This window comes from Microcaecilia unicolor, chromosome 1 (assembly GCF_901765095.1).
Source record: "Microcaecilia unicolor chromosome 1, aMicUni1.1, whole genome shotgun sequence".
Lineage (NCBI taxonomy): Eukaryota > Metazoa > Chordata > Amphibia > Gymnophiona > Siphonopidae > Microcaecilia > Microcaecilia unicolor.
Genome location: NC_044031.1, coordinates 491,173,447 through 491,188,103, shown reverse-complemented (window position 1 = coordinate 491,188,103; position 14,657 = coordinate 491,173,447). Strand labels below are relative to the sequence as shown.

Here is a 14,657-nt window from a genome sequence, read left to right as displayed (position 1 = left end):
ACTACTACTAACTAGCATTTCTAAAGCGCTACTAGGGTTACGCAGCGCTGTACAATTTAAACATAGAAGGACAGTCCCTGCTCAAAGAGCTTACAATCTAAAACAATCAAAATAAATAAAAGTAGCAGTTTTTGTCATACTACCGTAGCACCATGAGGTTGCTGCTGGGGGAAGAGGCACCATTTTTGATTCAGACTCTGAGTGTCAAGAAAGGGTGACTTCTGCACTGGGGATGCCCTTTACTGCTACAGCAGGCCCCTGGTAATTTGTTGGGATGGGGGGAGCTTAGGCTCTTTGGGTGGGTTCTTGGTGTTCAGGATTCTGGGGCGTGATGAGGGGGTCAGGCTTGGAATTGGGGAATCAGCCATAAGATCGGGGCTATTCAGCTTGGAGTCCATTGAGTTGGGCTGATGATAGGAGGGGTTTACTATGAGATTGGGAGGCGTAGGTCTTGAGATTGGGGACAAAGATGTGGAGTGGGGGGTGGTGTACCACCATGAGAGTTCTCAGTTATGATAGGTCCCCACACTTTTACATGTAGTGCCTGTTACTGTGGGCACTCACTAGCTAGCACTGCGTCTAATACAGTGCCTTTGCAGTAATTCTCTTCCATGTGTGGTAAATGCAGGGCAGAAGCTGGGCATGCCTCCTGCATTTACCACAGAAGCTTTGCGTTACTTTTGTACATAATACACGGGAAGTGCAAAAGCTTACCACTCTTTAGTAAACATGCCTGTAGAGTGTTATAGAAATAGAACAACTTGAAGCTATACTACAATAAAGGACTACATCTTTCTTTCTTTCTTTTTTTTTTTAATCTATGCAAATTCAATAATACTTCACATAAAAAATATCCATGATAAGCAATCAAGAAAATCATTTTTCCATATAACTAAATAACAAAATGGGAAGTATTTCAAACATTTGTCCACAATAATAAGGAAAAATCCCAAGATTAGAAAAAAAGTAACAATCGTGATAGTCCTTTGAATTAAAATTTCCGGAGAAGATTCCAGAAACCCAGTGAGGTCAGACTTGAACTGGCCAGGATGTTCATGGCCTACAGGCTGGTTAACCCATTGAAGAACCAGCTAGGAAGTTCTAACAATAGGTGACTAAAGACTCAGATGGCAATTTTAACACCTCCATACAATACTTACTAACCATTTCTATAGGTGTAATTAAAAGGGGATCTAGGAAAATTCAAAAAGCGCAAATTGTTATGTCTCGCTAACTTTTCCATATATTTCACCTTTCTGTGTACGTACAAATTATCCTTCTCTGGGTCAACTGAGAAAGTTCTTGGGTCTTAATCTCTACCATAGTTATTCTGCTGTTCTCAATCAGACCCTGAGAAAGTTCCACAACAGATTCCAACACAACTCTGCTTTCCTCATGCTTTTAACCATCAGCTTCTTAAGGGAAGAGTTCAACTCACTGAGATAATCCCAAAGTACCTCTAAAGTGATAGTTACAAGTCTAACCAGGGTCGTCAGAACTCCATCAGAAGAGACCTGTTCCCCAATAATGCTCATAATACCCCTAGAAGCTTGCTGACCAAGGGAAACACCCTTGAGGCCTCGAGAGGGCTGGTGCTATCCTTGGCGTGGAAATTGCAAGTGGCATGCTCCCTAGCAGCGAGCCAATCTTTGATCTATTGCTCTGTAGCGTAGCTTCATTTCCGGACTGGAGATGTGTAACGTGTTGCAGATTTTATGTTGTTTATCCTAGAAATAAGCATTGGATTTTCCCAAGTCCATCTTAATAATGGCTTATGGACTTTTCTTTTAGGATATTATTCAACCCTTTTTTAAACCCTGCTAAGCTATCTGCTTTTACCACATTTTCTGGCAATTAACTCATTGAATGAATAAATATTTTCTCTGATTTGTTTTAAATTTACTACTTCATAGCTTCATTGTGTGCCCCTTAGTCCTAGTATTTTTGGAAAGAATAAGTTACACACCTCTACCCATTCCACACCACTCAGTAACTTATAGACCTCTTATCATATTTCTCCTCAGCCATCTCTTCTCCAAGCTGAAGAGCCCTAGCTGCTTTATCCTTTCCTTATGGAAGTCGTCCCATCCCCTTATACACCTGATTGATTAGTCCTGTGCACTTGCATCAGCCATTGAACTAGTTTAAGTGCTCATGCCTGAAGTTATTGGCATAAATGCAGACTTGAGATAGGATCTTATCATGGCAATTCATGCATAATAGCTGACATAGCAATCAAAAAACAAAATAAAAAAAAAAAGCAATCAAAGAAATATCTATCTTTCGAAAATCTCTGAAAACATTCTTCTTCAACAAGGCCTACAATGAGAACCTATAACCTCACTAAGTCCACTCAACTATGAACGCACACCTTCCATAACTACCCTAACAACTCTCTTCCTTCTTCCCTCTCCCCTTCCTTAATCGCTACACATTACTAACTGTATCCGATATCCTGTTATGACAATGTTATCAAATCTATGTAAGCCACATTGAGCCTGCAAATAGGTGGGGGAATGTGGGATACAAATGCAATAAATAATATAGAATGTGAGCTTAGTACACAGCAAACCAGCACCTAACGTCATTCTCCCTATAAAGATTCACCCGCTATGTGCTTAATGCACATAAAACTGAATTGTTTTTGGTGGAAGGAGGTGGGGCAATGAGTTTTAAAAGATAGATGTGCATTGGGGAGAATTATTGTTCTGAAAGAAGTGTGATATTTGGGCTGGCCTTGGTATTGGTGGATATCGGAAGAACTTCAGGTTGCCTGGATTGTAAGATATTTTTTTTGAAGCTCAGAATCTTACCTCATTTGAGACTTTTTGGCATGCTGACATTTTTAGATTGCTGGTTTAGTTAGATTGTGAGCCCACTAGGGACAGAGAAGGTACCTGCATATAATGTGTACATCACTGTGTACATCTAGTAGTGTTATAGAAATGATGGATTGATAGTAGTATTATCCTCTACAATCTGGCTTTCACCCTCTATGTTCAACAGAAACAGCCCTTGCCAAAGTCTCCATTGACCTGTTCCTAGCCATATCAAAGGGACTTTACTCAATTCTCATTCTTCTTGCGTTGTCTGCTGCTTTTGACATTGTTAATCACCACCTGCTCTTTGATATGCTGTCCTCACTTAGATTTTGGGATTCCCTGCTGTCTTTGTTTTCTTATCTGTCCACATTTAGTGTATGCTCTGCTCGATCCTCCTCCACTGCTATCCCTGTACAAGTCTCCTAAGACCTGTTACCTGAAAGTCTCAGTATCTTGCAGTTAACCTTGACATACCAGCACACCTGAAGTCTCTTTCTTTTCTGATATTTTCTTTATTGAATAACACAACAATGTACTCAGTCAGTAGCTCAGAAGGATTGCTTCATGGCACAGAGACTTCATGATTCTGACAGCTGCTTCAGTGGATGGAGACAGAAATCTGAGAAACCCAGCTTTGCTGAACAGGTGAAAAAACACAGCTGGGTTTACAGGAGAGGATCAGAGCTGGTCTGCTGGAAATGTTATATCTTAACATAAAGATATGTCCAAGGTAAAAAAAACCAAGTTCTCTTCAGAGCGTTTAACAGGGCATGAGCTGACTAAAAGTAAAATGGAGACAGAATCAAAGAGAGGGAGAAAGAGTGAGGGCCAGAAAGTAGGGCACACACAAGCCCAGAGGAGAAGAAGGTAAAGACCAATAGAAACAGAGCTTGTCAATGAGGTGGCAAGAGTGGTTGCATTAACATAAACTACACTACACACAATGCCTAGCTCACATGACCTAGCAGTGAAATAATAACAAATATTAACCCATTCCATGGTTCCACTGTAACTTAGGCAAGACTGCCAAAAGACAGAACAATCCCACTGTCGGTCGATGTACCTCAGGGCTCTGACTTAGGACATCTCCTTTTCTCCCTCTGTACTTGTTCATTGGGTGGTCTGATCTCTTCCATGGTTTTCAGCATCATCTTGATGCTGATGACTTCCAGGTCTGCCTCTCTACACCAGAGGTTTCAACAGAAATCTAGGCCCAAGTCTCAGCTTGCTTCTCTGACATTATTGCTTGGATGTCACACCACCATCTGAAGCTGAACATGGCGGTCTGAACTACTTATTTTTCCCCCTAAATCCACCTCTTCTCTTCCCTCATTCTCTATTTCTGTGAATAACACTCTCATCCTTCCAGTCTCATCAGCTCGCAACCGTAGGGTCATTTTTGTATCCTCTATTTCTTTCTATGCATATATGCAACAGACAGCTAAAACTTGTCGGGTTTTTTTCAATTACATAACCGAAATCCGTCCCTTCCTTTCTCAGCACACTACCAAAAACCTTATCTGTATTATCATCAACTTCCACTTCAATTTCTGCAGATTGTTTCTCACAGATCTCCCACTAAACTCTCCCCCCTTCAATCTGTTCAAAAGTTTGCTCCATTACTTATCTTCTACCAGTTTTGCTGCACTCACATAATCCCTCTCTTCAAGTCACTTCATTTGTTCCCTGTAAGTTTCTGAGGAGCTGCAAAATGAATGCACTTGTATCTCTCCACTCTTATTTCTCCCTTCAGCCTTCTCCCGGGAACTCCGTTCATCTGGTAAGTCACTCTTATCTGTACCCTTCTCCTTCACTGCCAACTCCAGACTCTGTTCCTTTTATCTTGCTTTGCCGTGTGTCTGGAATAGACTTCCACGTCTTGCTCCATCTCTGGTCCTGTTCAAATATAGGCTAAAAGTCCATATTTTTGAACCTGCTTTTAACGCTTAACCCCTTTATTCACCTTTTCAGTACTCATCTTTCTTATAATCATTCCCACAATAAATAATTCTATAATCCCTTTTTGTCTTGAATACATTATAAGCTCTGTCGAGCAGGGATTAAAACTCACAGTAACAACTTTTTCAGGTACATCAGAAGCAGAAAGCCTGCGAGGGAATCTGGGGGACCATTAGATCACAAAGGAGGAAAAGGGGAAAATCAGGGAGGACAAGGCCATAGCAGAGAAACTGAATGAATTCTTTGCTTCTATGTTTATGGAAGAAGTAAGAGATCTGCATGTACCGGAAATGGTTTTCAAGGGTGATGATGCAGAGGAACTGAAAGAAATCTTGGTGAACCTGGAAGTTGTACTGATCCAAATTGACAAATTAAAAAGTAGTAAATCAACTGAACCGGATGGCATACATCCAAGGGTACTCAAAGAATTCAAGCATGAAATTGCTGATCTGCTTTAGTAATATGTAACCTGTTGTTAAAATCATCCGTAGTACTTAAAGATTGGAGGGTGGCCAAAGTGACGCCGACTTTTAAAAAGGGATCTAGGGGGGATCTGGGAAATTAGAGACCGTTAAGCCTGACGTCTGTGCCAGGCAAAATAGTGGAAACTATTATAAAGAATATAATTACAGAACACATAGATAAATGTGGTTTAATGGGATGGAGTCAGCATGATTTCAGCCAAGGGAAGTCTTGTATACCCTGGAGGAAAGGAGAAACAGGGGTGATATGATACAGACGTTCAAATATTTGAAAGGTATTAATCCGCAAACGAACCTTTTCCGGAGATACGAAAGCGGTAGAACAAGAGGACATGAAATTAGATTGAAGGGGGGCAGACTCAAGAAAAATGTCAGGAAGTATTTTTTCACGGAGAGAGTGGTGGATGCTTGGAATGCCCTCCCGCGGGAGGTGGTGGAGATGAAAACGGTAACGGAATTCAAACATGCGTGGGATAAACATAAAGGAATCCTGTTCAGAAGAAATGGATCCTCAGGAGCTTAGCCGAGATTGGATAACAGAGCCGCGGGGATAGTGCCGGGCAGACTTATACGATCTGTGCCAGAGCCAATGGTGGGAGGTGGGGATAGTGCTGGGCAGACTTGTACGGTCTGTGCCCTGAAAAAGACAAGTACAAATCAAGGTAAGGTATACACAAAAAAGTGGCACATTTCTTGGGCAAACTGGATGGACCGTGCAGGTCTTTTTCTGCCGTCATCTACTATGTTACTATGTAAGGGAAGTCTTGCCTCACCAGTTTGATTCATGTCTTTGAAGGCGTGAATAAACATGTGGATAAAGGTGAGCTGGTTGATGTAGTGTATCTAGATTTTCAGAAAGCTTTTGGTAAAGTTCCTCATGAGAGACTCCTGAGAAAATGAGAGTCATGGGATTGGAGGCAAGGTTCTGGTGTGGATTATGAATTGGTTATTGGACAGAAAACAGAGGGTAAGGTTAAATGATCATCTCTCTCAATGGAGAAGGTTGAACAATGGAATGCCGCAGGGATCTGTATTGGGACCAGGGTTGTTTAACATAATAAATGATATGGAAATTGAAATGACAAGTGGGGAGATTAAATTTTCAGATGATACAAAACTATTCAAGTTTGTTAAAACACGTGTGGACTGTGAAATATTGCAGGAAGACATTAGGAAATTGGAAGACTGGGCATCCAAATGTCCACATTAAATCCAGAAATTTATTGTGGACATGCAAGGTGATGCACATTGGGAAGAATAATCCAAATCATAGTTACCTGATGCTAGGGTTCACCTTGAGGGTCAGCACTCAAGAAAAGATCTAGGTGTCGTAGATATTATGCTGAAATCTTTTGCTCAGTGTGCAGCAGCGACCAAAAAAGCATATAGAAAGTTAGGAATTATTAGGAAAGGGATGGTGAATAAGACCAATATGCCTTTGTATCGCTCCACGGCGCAACCTCACCTTGAGTATTGCATTCAGTTCTGGTTGCAGTATCTTAAAAATGATATAGCGGAATTAGAAAAGGTTCAAAGAAGAGCAACAAAAGTGATAAATGGGATGGAACTTCTCTTGTATGAGGAAAGCTAAAGAGGTTAGGGCTGTTCAGCTTGGAATAAAGACGGATAAGGGGAGATATGATTGAATTCTACAAAAACCTGAGTGGTGTAGAACGAGTAGAAGTTGATCGATTTTTTACTCGTTCCAAAAGTACAGTGACTAGGGGACACTCAAGGAAGTTACATGGCAATACTTTTAAAACAAATAGGAAGAAATATTTTTTCACTCAATGAAAAGTTAAGCTCTGGAACTCTTTGCCAGATGATATAGTAACAGTGTTTAACGTATCTGGGTTTAAAAAAGGTTTGGACAAATTCTTGGAGAAAAAGTCCATAGTCTGCTATTGAGACAGACATGGGGAAGCAACTGCTTTCCCCAGGATTGGTAGCATGGAATGTTGCTGCTAATTGGTTTTCTGCCAGGTACTTGTGACCTGGCTTGGCTACTGTCTGGAAAACAGGATAGTGGGCTAGATGGACCATTGGTCTGACCCAGTATGGCTACTCCTATGTTGTTATGTTTACTGTCTCTTGTATGTTTTGTGTACAGTGCTGCATACGTCTGTCTAGTAGCACTATAGAAATAAGTAGAATATTAGTAATATTAAAATACCGAATTTGGAAACCCAGATGGTGGAAATTCTGTTGAACATTGTGGCCGTTATTGAGTCTCATGAATAGGATTTCACCATTTTCTCATTTTGTGACTGAAAAGGTACTACTACTGCACATCACAGCCAGAACTCAGAAGTTTTCCTCCTGGAAGCATGTTGTCAACGGTGTTACATTACCCACCTCATAGTTGAAGCAATGAGATTTAGAGTTTTAACTTTAGTTTACAGTACAGCTTAGCCATTTAAAACAAAAGAATATCAATAAGCAAGTAGGGTCATATTTGTGTATTTCTATTTAAAATTATTTGCTAGAGAAAGTTACCTTTTGTTTTTAATTAGAAGGCTGCTCTATCCTTCCCAATTAGCATAAACCAGCCATTCTCAACTGGGAGGGGTAACAGAAACCAATGCTAAGTAAACAGGATATGAGAAAGTATATTCTTTATTTGCTTACCAATTACAAATACATTTCTCATGAGAGAATTATACAGTAACATAACTGGATGTTAGTCTGTTTGCATCTCCAAAATATTCTTCTTATTAACTAATTATACAAGTATTCTTAATTTCAATTCAGTTGCTTTATATTGACCTATAATTACTACAACTGCTGTCAATTTTGCAAATCTTTATTTTGCTTTTTCAACATTAACATGTAGTACATCCTATTTCACTAATTTCTTATATCTGCAATCACTCACTCTCATACCACATACATTCCTTCTCCCCTTAGTTCCTAAGTAGGTCACATAATATAGGGATATTACACATCTCCTGATTTCAGTACATAGTGCTGGTTCTCATTCCACTTGACTGCGGTGCTAATCCTGCTCCACAGGTATTCCACACCTGTTATAGGTTTAATAATTCATCACGAACACTGTGATTCTCAATTTCTGGTGTCCAACATTTCAAAAAAGTTCAATTCAGTTCACAGTAATGGTTTAGTGCTCGCACGATTTGAATGTGGTAATAATCCTGCTGTTCAACACAAGTTGTAGGTTTAACAGTTCACCACGAACACAGTCTAAGGCGCCATTTTTTCCAGGACTCCTGAAGGAGGTCGGTCCTGTGCAAGCAGCTGGGAATAATTGTTAAGTTGAACCCCTGAAGATGCCTTCGGGCGAAATGCCTTGCCAGCGTTGGGTTTGGTGTACCATAAGATATTGGTGCTTACTTCTTTAGGACTACAGCGGAAGATTTTGTTGGGCCCTATATGCACATTGAGAGCTTTAAACAAGAAATGATCCAAAGAAGGTCCTAGATATCAGAAATTGAGTTTCACAGTGTTCGTGGTGAAACTGGTCTATAGTTCTGTATTTGTTGAGGATCTTTATTAGGTTTAGGTATTACTGTAATAATAGCTTCTGTGAATCTGCTATTAGAGATGTTTGAGGGGTCGATTACATTAAATAACTGAATAAGGATCGCAGAGCGTGAGCCTTGAAATGTTTTATAAAATTCAACAGAAATGCCATCAGGGCCAAGTGCTTGGAGTAAATCTTTTATATCATATGCTTTGGATAGAGTTTCATTGTCCAGATCAGACCATTGTGGATGTGTATGATGAGCAAGGAAACTATTAATTTTTGTAGAGTCTTCGCTTGTCTCAGATGTATATAAAGTGCCATAGAATTGATGGAACAAATTCATTATGTCAGCTGGTGATGTAACTACTTTATTTTGATTGTTTTTTATTGATGGAATTTGAATTTTGGTTCTTTTATGTTTAAGATAGTTTGTTAATATCTTACCAGTTTTGTTATTGCCATTATAGTAGTGCGATTTAGTTTGAAAAATTTCTTGTGTGGCTAATTTTATTTATTTATTTTATTTATTTATTACATTTGTATCCCACATTATCCCACCTCTTTGCAGGCTCAATGTGGCTTACACTAGCTATTTTGTTATATTGAAATTTAAGCTGATATAGTTCAGTTAAGAATTGCCTATTTTGTGTAGAGAGAAAATTGTCCTCACTTTCTTTGATTTGTTTTCCTAGACTTTCAAGTAGAGCGTTCTGTTCTTTCTTTTTAAACACTGCAATAGAAATTATTTCACCCCTTTATGTGGCCTTGAAGGCTTCCCATATAGTAAGAGGGGAAATTTGGTGTCTGAGTTTAATGGAAAAAAATTGTATTTAAAGTCATTTATCCGTTGTTTAAGGAGGAAGGAAGACAGCTAGATGACTGAGGTGTAAAGGGGGCAATCAGGGAAGACAAAGCCATAGCAGAGAGATCAAATGAAATTTTTGCTTTGGTTTTCACCAAGGAAGGTTTGGGAGAGATACTGGTGCCAGAAACGGTATTCAAAGTTGATGAGTTAGAGAAACTGAATGAAATCTCTATAAAACTGGAGGATGTAATGGCTCAATTTGACAAATTGAAGAGTAGCAAATCTCCTGGACTGGATGCTATTCATCCCAGAGTACTGACAGAATTGAAAAATCAACTTGCGGAACTATGTAATTTATCTTTAAAATCAAGCATGGTACCGGAAGATAGGAGGGTGGCCAATGTAACTCCAGTTTTTAAAAAAGGTTCCAGAAGTGATCCGGGAAATTATAGACCAGTGAGCCTGACGTCAGTGCTGGGCAAAATGGTAGGGGCTATTATAAAGAACAAAATTATGGCGCATATTCAAAAACATGTATTAATGAGATAAATCCAATATGGATTCAGTGAAAGGAAATCTTGCCTCACCAATCTATGATATTTCTTTGATGGGGTGAACAAACGTGAATAAAGTTGAGCCGGTCGATATTGTATATCTGGATTTTTAAAAGGCGCTTGATAAAGTACCTCATGAAAGACTCCAGAGGAAATTAAATTTGCTGACAACACGAAGTTATTAAGAGTTGTTAATCACAAGAGGACTGTGATAAATTACAGGAGGACGTTACGAGACTGGGGAGACTGTGCATCTAAATTACAGATGAGGTTTAGTGTGAGCAAGTGCAAAGTGATGCATGTGGGAAGAGTAACCCGAACTATAGCTACGTAATGCAAGGTTCCACATTAGGACCAGGAAAGGGATCTAGGTGTTAATGATACGTTGAAGCCTTCTGCTCAGTTTGCGGCAGTGGCTAAGAAAGCAAATAGAACGTTAGGTATTATCAGAAAAGGAATGGAAAACATAAATGAGGACGTTATAATGTCTTTGTATTGCTCCATGGTGCGACCACACCTCGAATATTGTGTGCAGTTCTGGTCACCGCATCTCAAAAAGAGATAGTGGAATTAAAAAAGATACAGAGAAGGGCCGTGAAAATGATAAAGAGAATGGGACGACTTCCCTATGAGGAAAGGCTAAAGCTGCTAGGGCTTTTCAACTTGGAGAAAAGATGGCTGAGGGAAGATATGATAGCGATCTATAAAATAATGAATGGAGTGGAATGGATAAACGTGAATTGCTTGTTTACTCTTTCCAAAAATACTAGGACTAGGGGGCACACAATGAACTACAAAGTAGTAAGTTTAAAATGAAACAGAGAAAATATCTCTTCACTCAACGTGTAATTAAACTCTGGAATTTGTTGCCAGAGAATGTAGTATAAGCAGCTAGCGTAGTGGGGTTTAAAAAAGGTTTGGATAGCTTCTTAAAAGAAAAGTTCATAAGCCATCATTAGAATGATCTTGGGGGAAATCCACTGCTTATTTCTATGATAAGCAGAATAAAATGTATTGTTTTAGGGTCAATCTTGACAGGTACTTGTAACCTGGATTGGCCGCTGTTGGAAACAGGATGCTGGGCTTGATGGACCTTTGGCCTGTCCCAGTATGGCAATACTTATGTACTTGCTTATGAGTCTGTGTGAGTAAAAGGGGGACTTGGGAAGGACAAAGCCATAGGAGAGATACTAATTGAATTCTTTGCTTCAGTTTTTACTGAGGAGGATGTAACTGAGCTGGAAATTGTATTTAAAGTTGATGATATGATTGAACTGAAACAAATGTTGATGAACCTGTAAGATGTAATAGGCAAAGCGATCAGCTTTGTAAAATCAAAACTTAGATGTCTATGCATGATAAATGTCTAACTGCCGGTTTATGGACCTCCAAACTATGAATAGCACTTCTCGAGTGAGCACAGTAGAATATCTAATCCCTAATAAAAGGCTCCTGAGGAAAAGAAAGAATTATGGGATAGGGAAGGGATTTGATATACTGCCTTTCTATGATTACTATTAAAGCAGTTTACATATTATATACAGGCACTTATTTTGTATCTGAAGCAATGGAGAGTTAACTGACTTGCCCAGAGTCACAAGGGCCCCGATGCTCAAAACTTGCACTGTAAGCCAACAGTGCAAAAAACTGGCTCACCGATGCTCAAAGGAAATGGTGTGCAATTCATATGCACACTGTTAAAGTGAAAGAAAGGCAGGGAGATGTTCTTGGCAAATGCTCAGAAGAGTTCTGTGGTAAGCTCAGCTCCTGTATGCATGTGCCTGGCAAACCCAAACATGAAGCACACATTGATACCTGTCTCTTTTCTGTGCCTTTAAATATAAACATTTCAAATTTTTTATTTTGGAATGCTTTCACTTTTGGGTCTGCTCTGTTTCGCTGACATTCATTTTTCACAAACAGTACTTAAAGGCTTTCACAGACTTCCTTCTGCTTCCAAAACCAATCAAACCCGGCAGATTTTAAAGAAAGAATCATAAGAAATCCTCTCTTCAATCACCCTAACACTTACTCTGAGCTGGCTTTATTTTTTGGAGCGTTAAGGCGACTCTGTTTTGGGTGCTGTTTTCTTATCATTGGAAGGGAATAGGAAATGCCCTCATTTCTCATCCGTTTGACCACATTAGCATGCTAATCCTTGTTACGCTCGCTGTTTCCTGCTCTATAGCTTTCTAAGCATTCTGTGCTAGTTAATGTGGATTCTAGTCTGGCGCTGAGGCCTCTAGTGCCCACGTTTGACTCTGAGCATCGAGGCCAAGGAGCTGCATTAGGAATCTAACCTGGTTCCCCTGTTTCTCAGGCTGCTGCACTAACCAACCATTAGGCTACTTTTCCACTCCAAGGAGGCAATGTCCTGTTATGGATTGGGAACTGGTTAGACAATATGAAACGGAATAGGGTTAATTGGGCAATTCCAAAATGTTGATAGCTGTGTTTTCTTTTGTTTTTCCATTTATGTAATTCAAAATGTGGTGATTAGAACATGATTTTTGTGATATTTGTTTTTAGTGGGCTGATAAGATTTTTAAAAAATGTTTAAAGTAGTTTGAGCTCATTTCAAATGTGGATTCTGTGGAGCAATATTTTCCAAATTATACTTCAAGGTCTTTTATATTTTTAAATTATATAGCTAATAAAACAATGGGCCCATTATGTGTATTACTGGTACACTAATGAAACATTTTTCATCTATATAACATAAAATTTGCATTTTGTTCTATAAAAATTCAGTTTCTGATCTGAAAGAAACAGTAATAAAGTAGATCTTTTATTATTTTTTTTCAGCTTGATCCAAGAATCATTCAGCAGTTTTTGACAGAAGGTCGACAAACTGTTGCCAAGCTTGATAATCAGAACATGAAAGCTATCAAGGGACTTGAGGACAGGCTTTATGCGCTGGACCAGATGATAGCTAGTTGTAGCAGACTGGTAAATGAACAAAAAGAACTTGCTCAGGTAATTTTATTATTAACAAAGTTTAGTATGTACAGTTTATCATATCTTAAATATTTCCAAGAAATGTTGCTTATGGTGTAAGACATGTCAGATGGCAAAGGCAACCACCACAATCATGGTGTACATAACATAGCCAAGACTGAGGAAGACAATGCAACATGTTATCTTCAAAAGATCTTTATTTTTAATGGTCACACAAGGAAAAAACAGTCCAAATAAACTTGCTCAGGTAACTTTATTATTAAAGTTTAGTTTGTACAGTCTATCATATCTTAAATATTCCAAGAAATGTTGCTTATGGTGAGCCTGACTGAGCCAGGTTTCTGTGAAACCACCTGCCTCAGGAGCATTGATTAATAAAAGCATAAATGGTCTTTTAAACCTTAAAAAAGAAGGTCCATAAAGGAATATTTATTTTCTAATCAGAAGGAATCCTTCTATCCATCTTTCCTTTCTTAATGTGGCTGTTGTGTTCTTACAATGTAATATGATGCTTTCTTTTGATTTCACAAGTAACCATAAGGGCACTGAACTACATAGATAAACTTGGTTGAATCACAATCTTTGAAAAATTCTTTGCATGAAACGTTTCTTGGTCACTAGATGTGTGAACTTGTCAGTAACAATAGACTGGGTAAACAATATATTTCCTCTGTCTGAAATAACCTCTTTCTTGTTTGAAAATGGCACTTATATGGATGTAAGCTAGAAGACACCAACTTATCTTTCAAATTTTCACCTCTGGTGTATGTGACAGTACTATCTTTCATTTTCTTCCCAAAGTCCATATATCTTTAACAAATCCCCCTGGAAGGCATATAACCTCAACTATCTGATCCCTTCTAGAACCATTGTCTGTGTTTATAGATGTCTTGCATATTCCATCCTATGTAAGAGATTTCCTCACAGGTCATTACTTTGCTTAACTCTCTGGATATTGCAAATGTAGATATTATTTTAGTGACAAATGGAATGTCAATTTATATTGCATCAAGTACACATTTAGGGCCTTGTTTATTAAGCTGCACTATAGGAGCACTAGCATTTTTAGCGAACCAGTCTAACGTTAGCGAGCGCCTTAGTAAACAGGGCCCTTAGATAATAAGCCCTTAAGGGAAAGAAAAATATCTTATGTACCTGGATGTAATTCACTTTGAAGTACTACTGGAAAAGCTGTGAGCTAAATCCAAAGAAATAATAAATAAATAAAATACTAACTTCAAAGAAAAGATATTGAGATAGCTAGATCCACTCACAGTCAGAGAGAACAGAATCTGCCCACAGAGTTTTAGTGAATGGAAGAGATGACTCTAAATAAAAATATTTTTACTTTCCAAGGCACTTTTTATCAGCCATGGGAGCATGTATGGCCTCAGAAATTGTGTACCTATGTGTAGCAGATTTTGAGAAGGCACATTTGGAGTATGAGTGTGACTGCATCTTGGTTTGAAAGAGTTAAACAGATGGAATACTTGTAATGTAGCAAAATAGTTCAGAAAATCTAATTGAGTTCTTTCTATGGCTGTCCACCAGGGATGAAAACTTGATATTTCAGATTGGATAGGAGGTAATGTT

General features: G+C 38.8%; 1 protein-coding gene across 6 annotated transcripts in view; it reads left to right on the top strand.

Annotated features, from left to right (window-relative positions):
- RB1CC1 (RB1 inducible coiled-coil 1) overlaps window positions 1–14,657 on the top strand; it is a 387,073-nt gene that overhangs the window by 158,657 nt on the left and 213,759 nt on the right. For all 6 annotated transcript variants that reach the window (XM_030214384.1, XM_030214360.1, XM_030214376.1 and 3 more), the window contains one exon: window positions 12,912–13,082. In XM_030214384.1, the coding sequence (XP_030070244.1) occupies window positions 12,912–13,082 (171 nt within the window). The remainder of the gene's footprint in view (window positions 1–12,911; window positions 13,083–14,657) is intronic.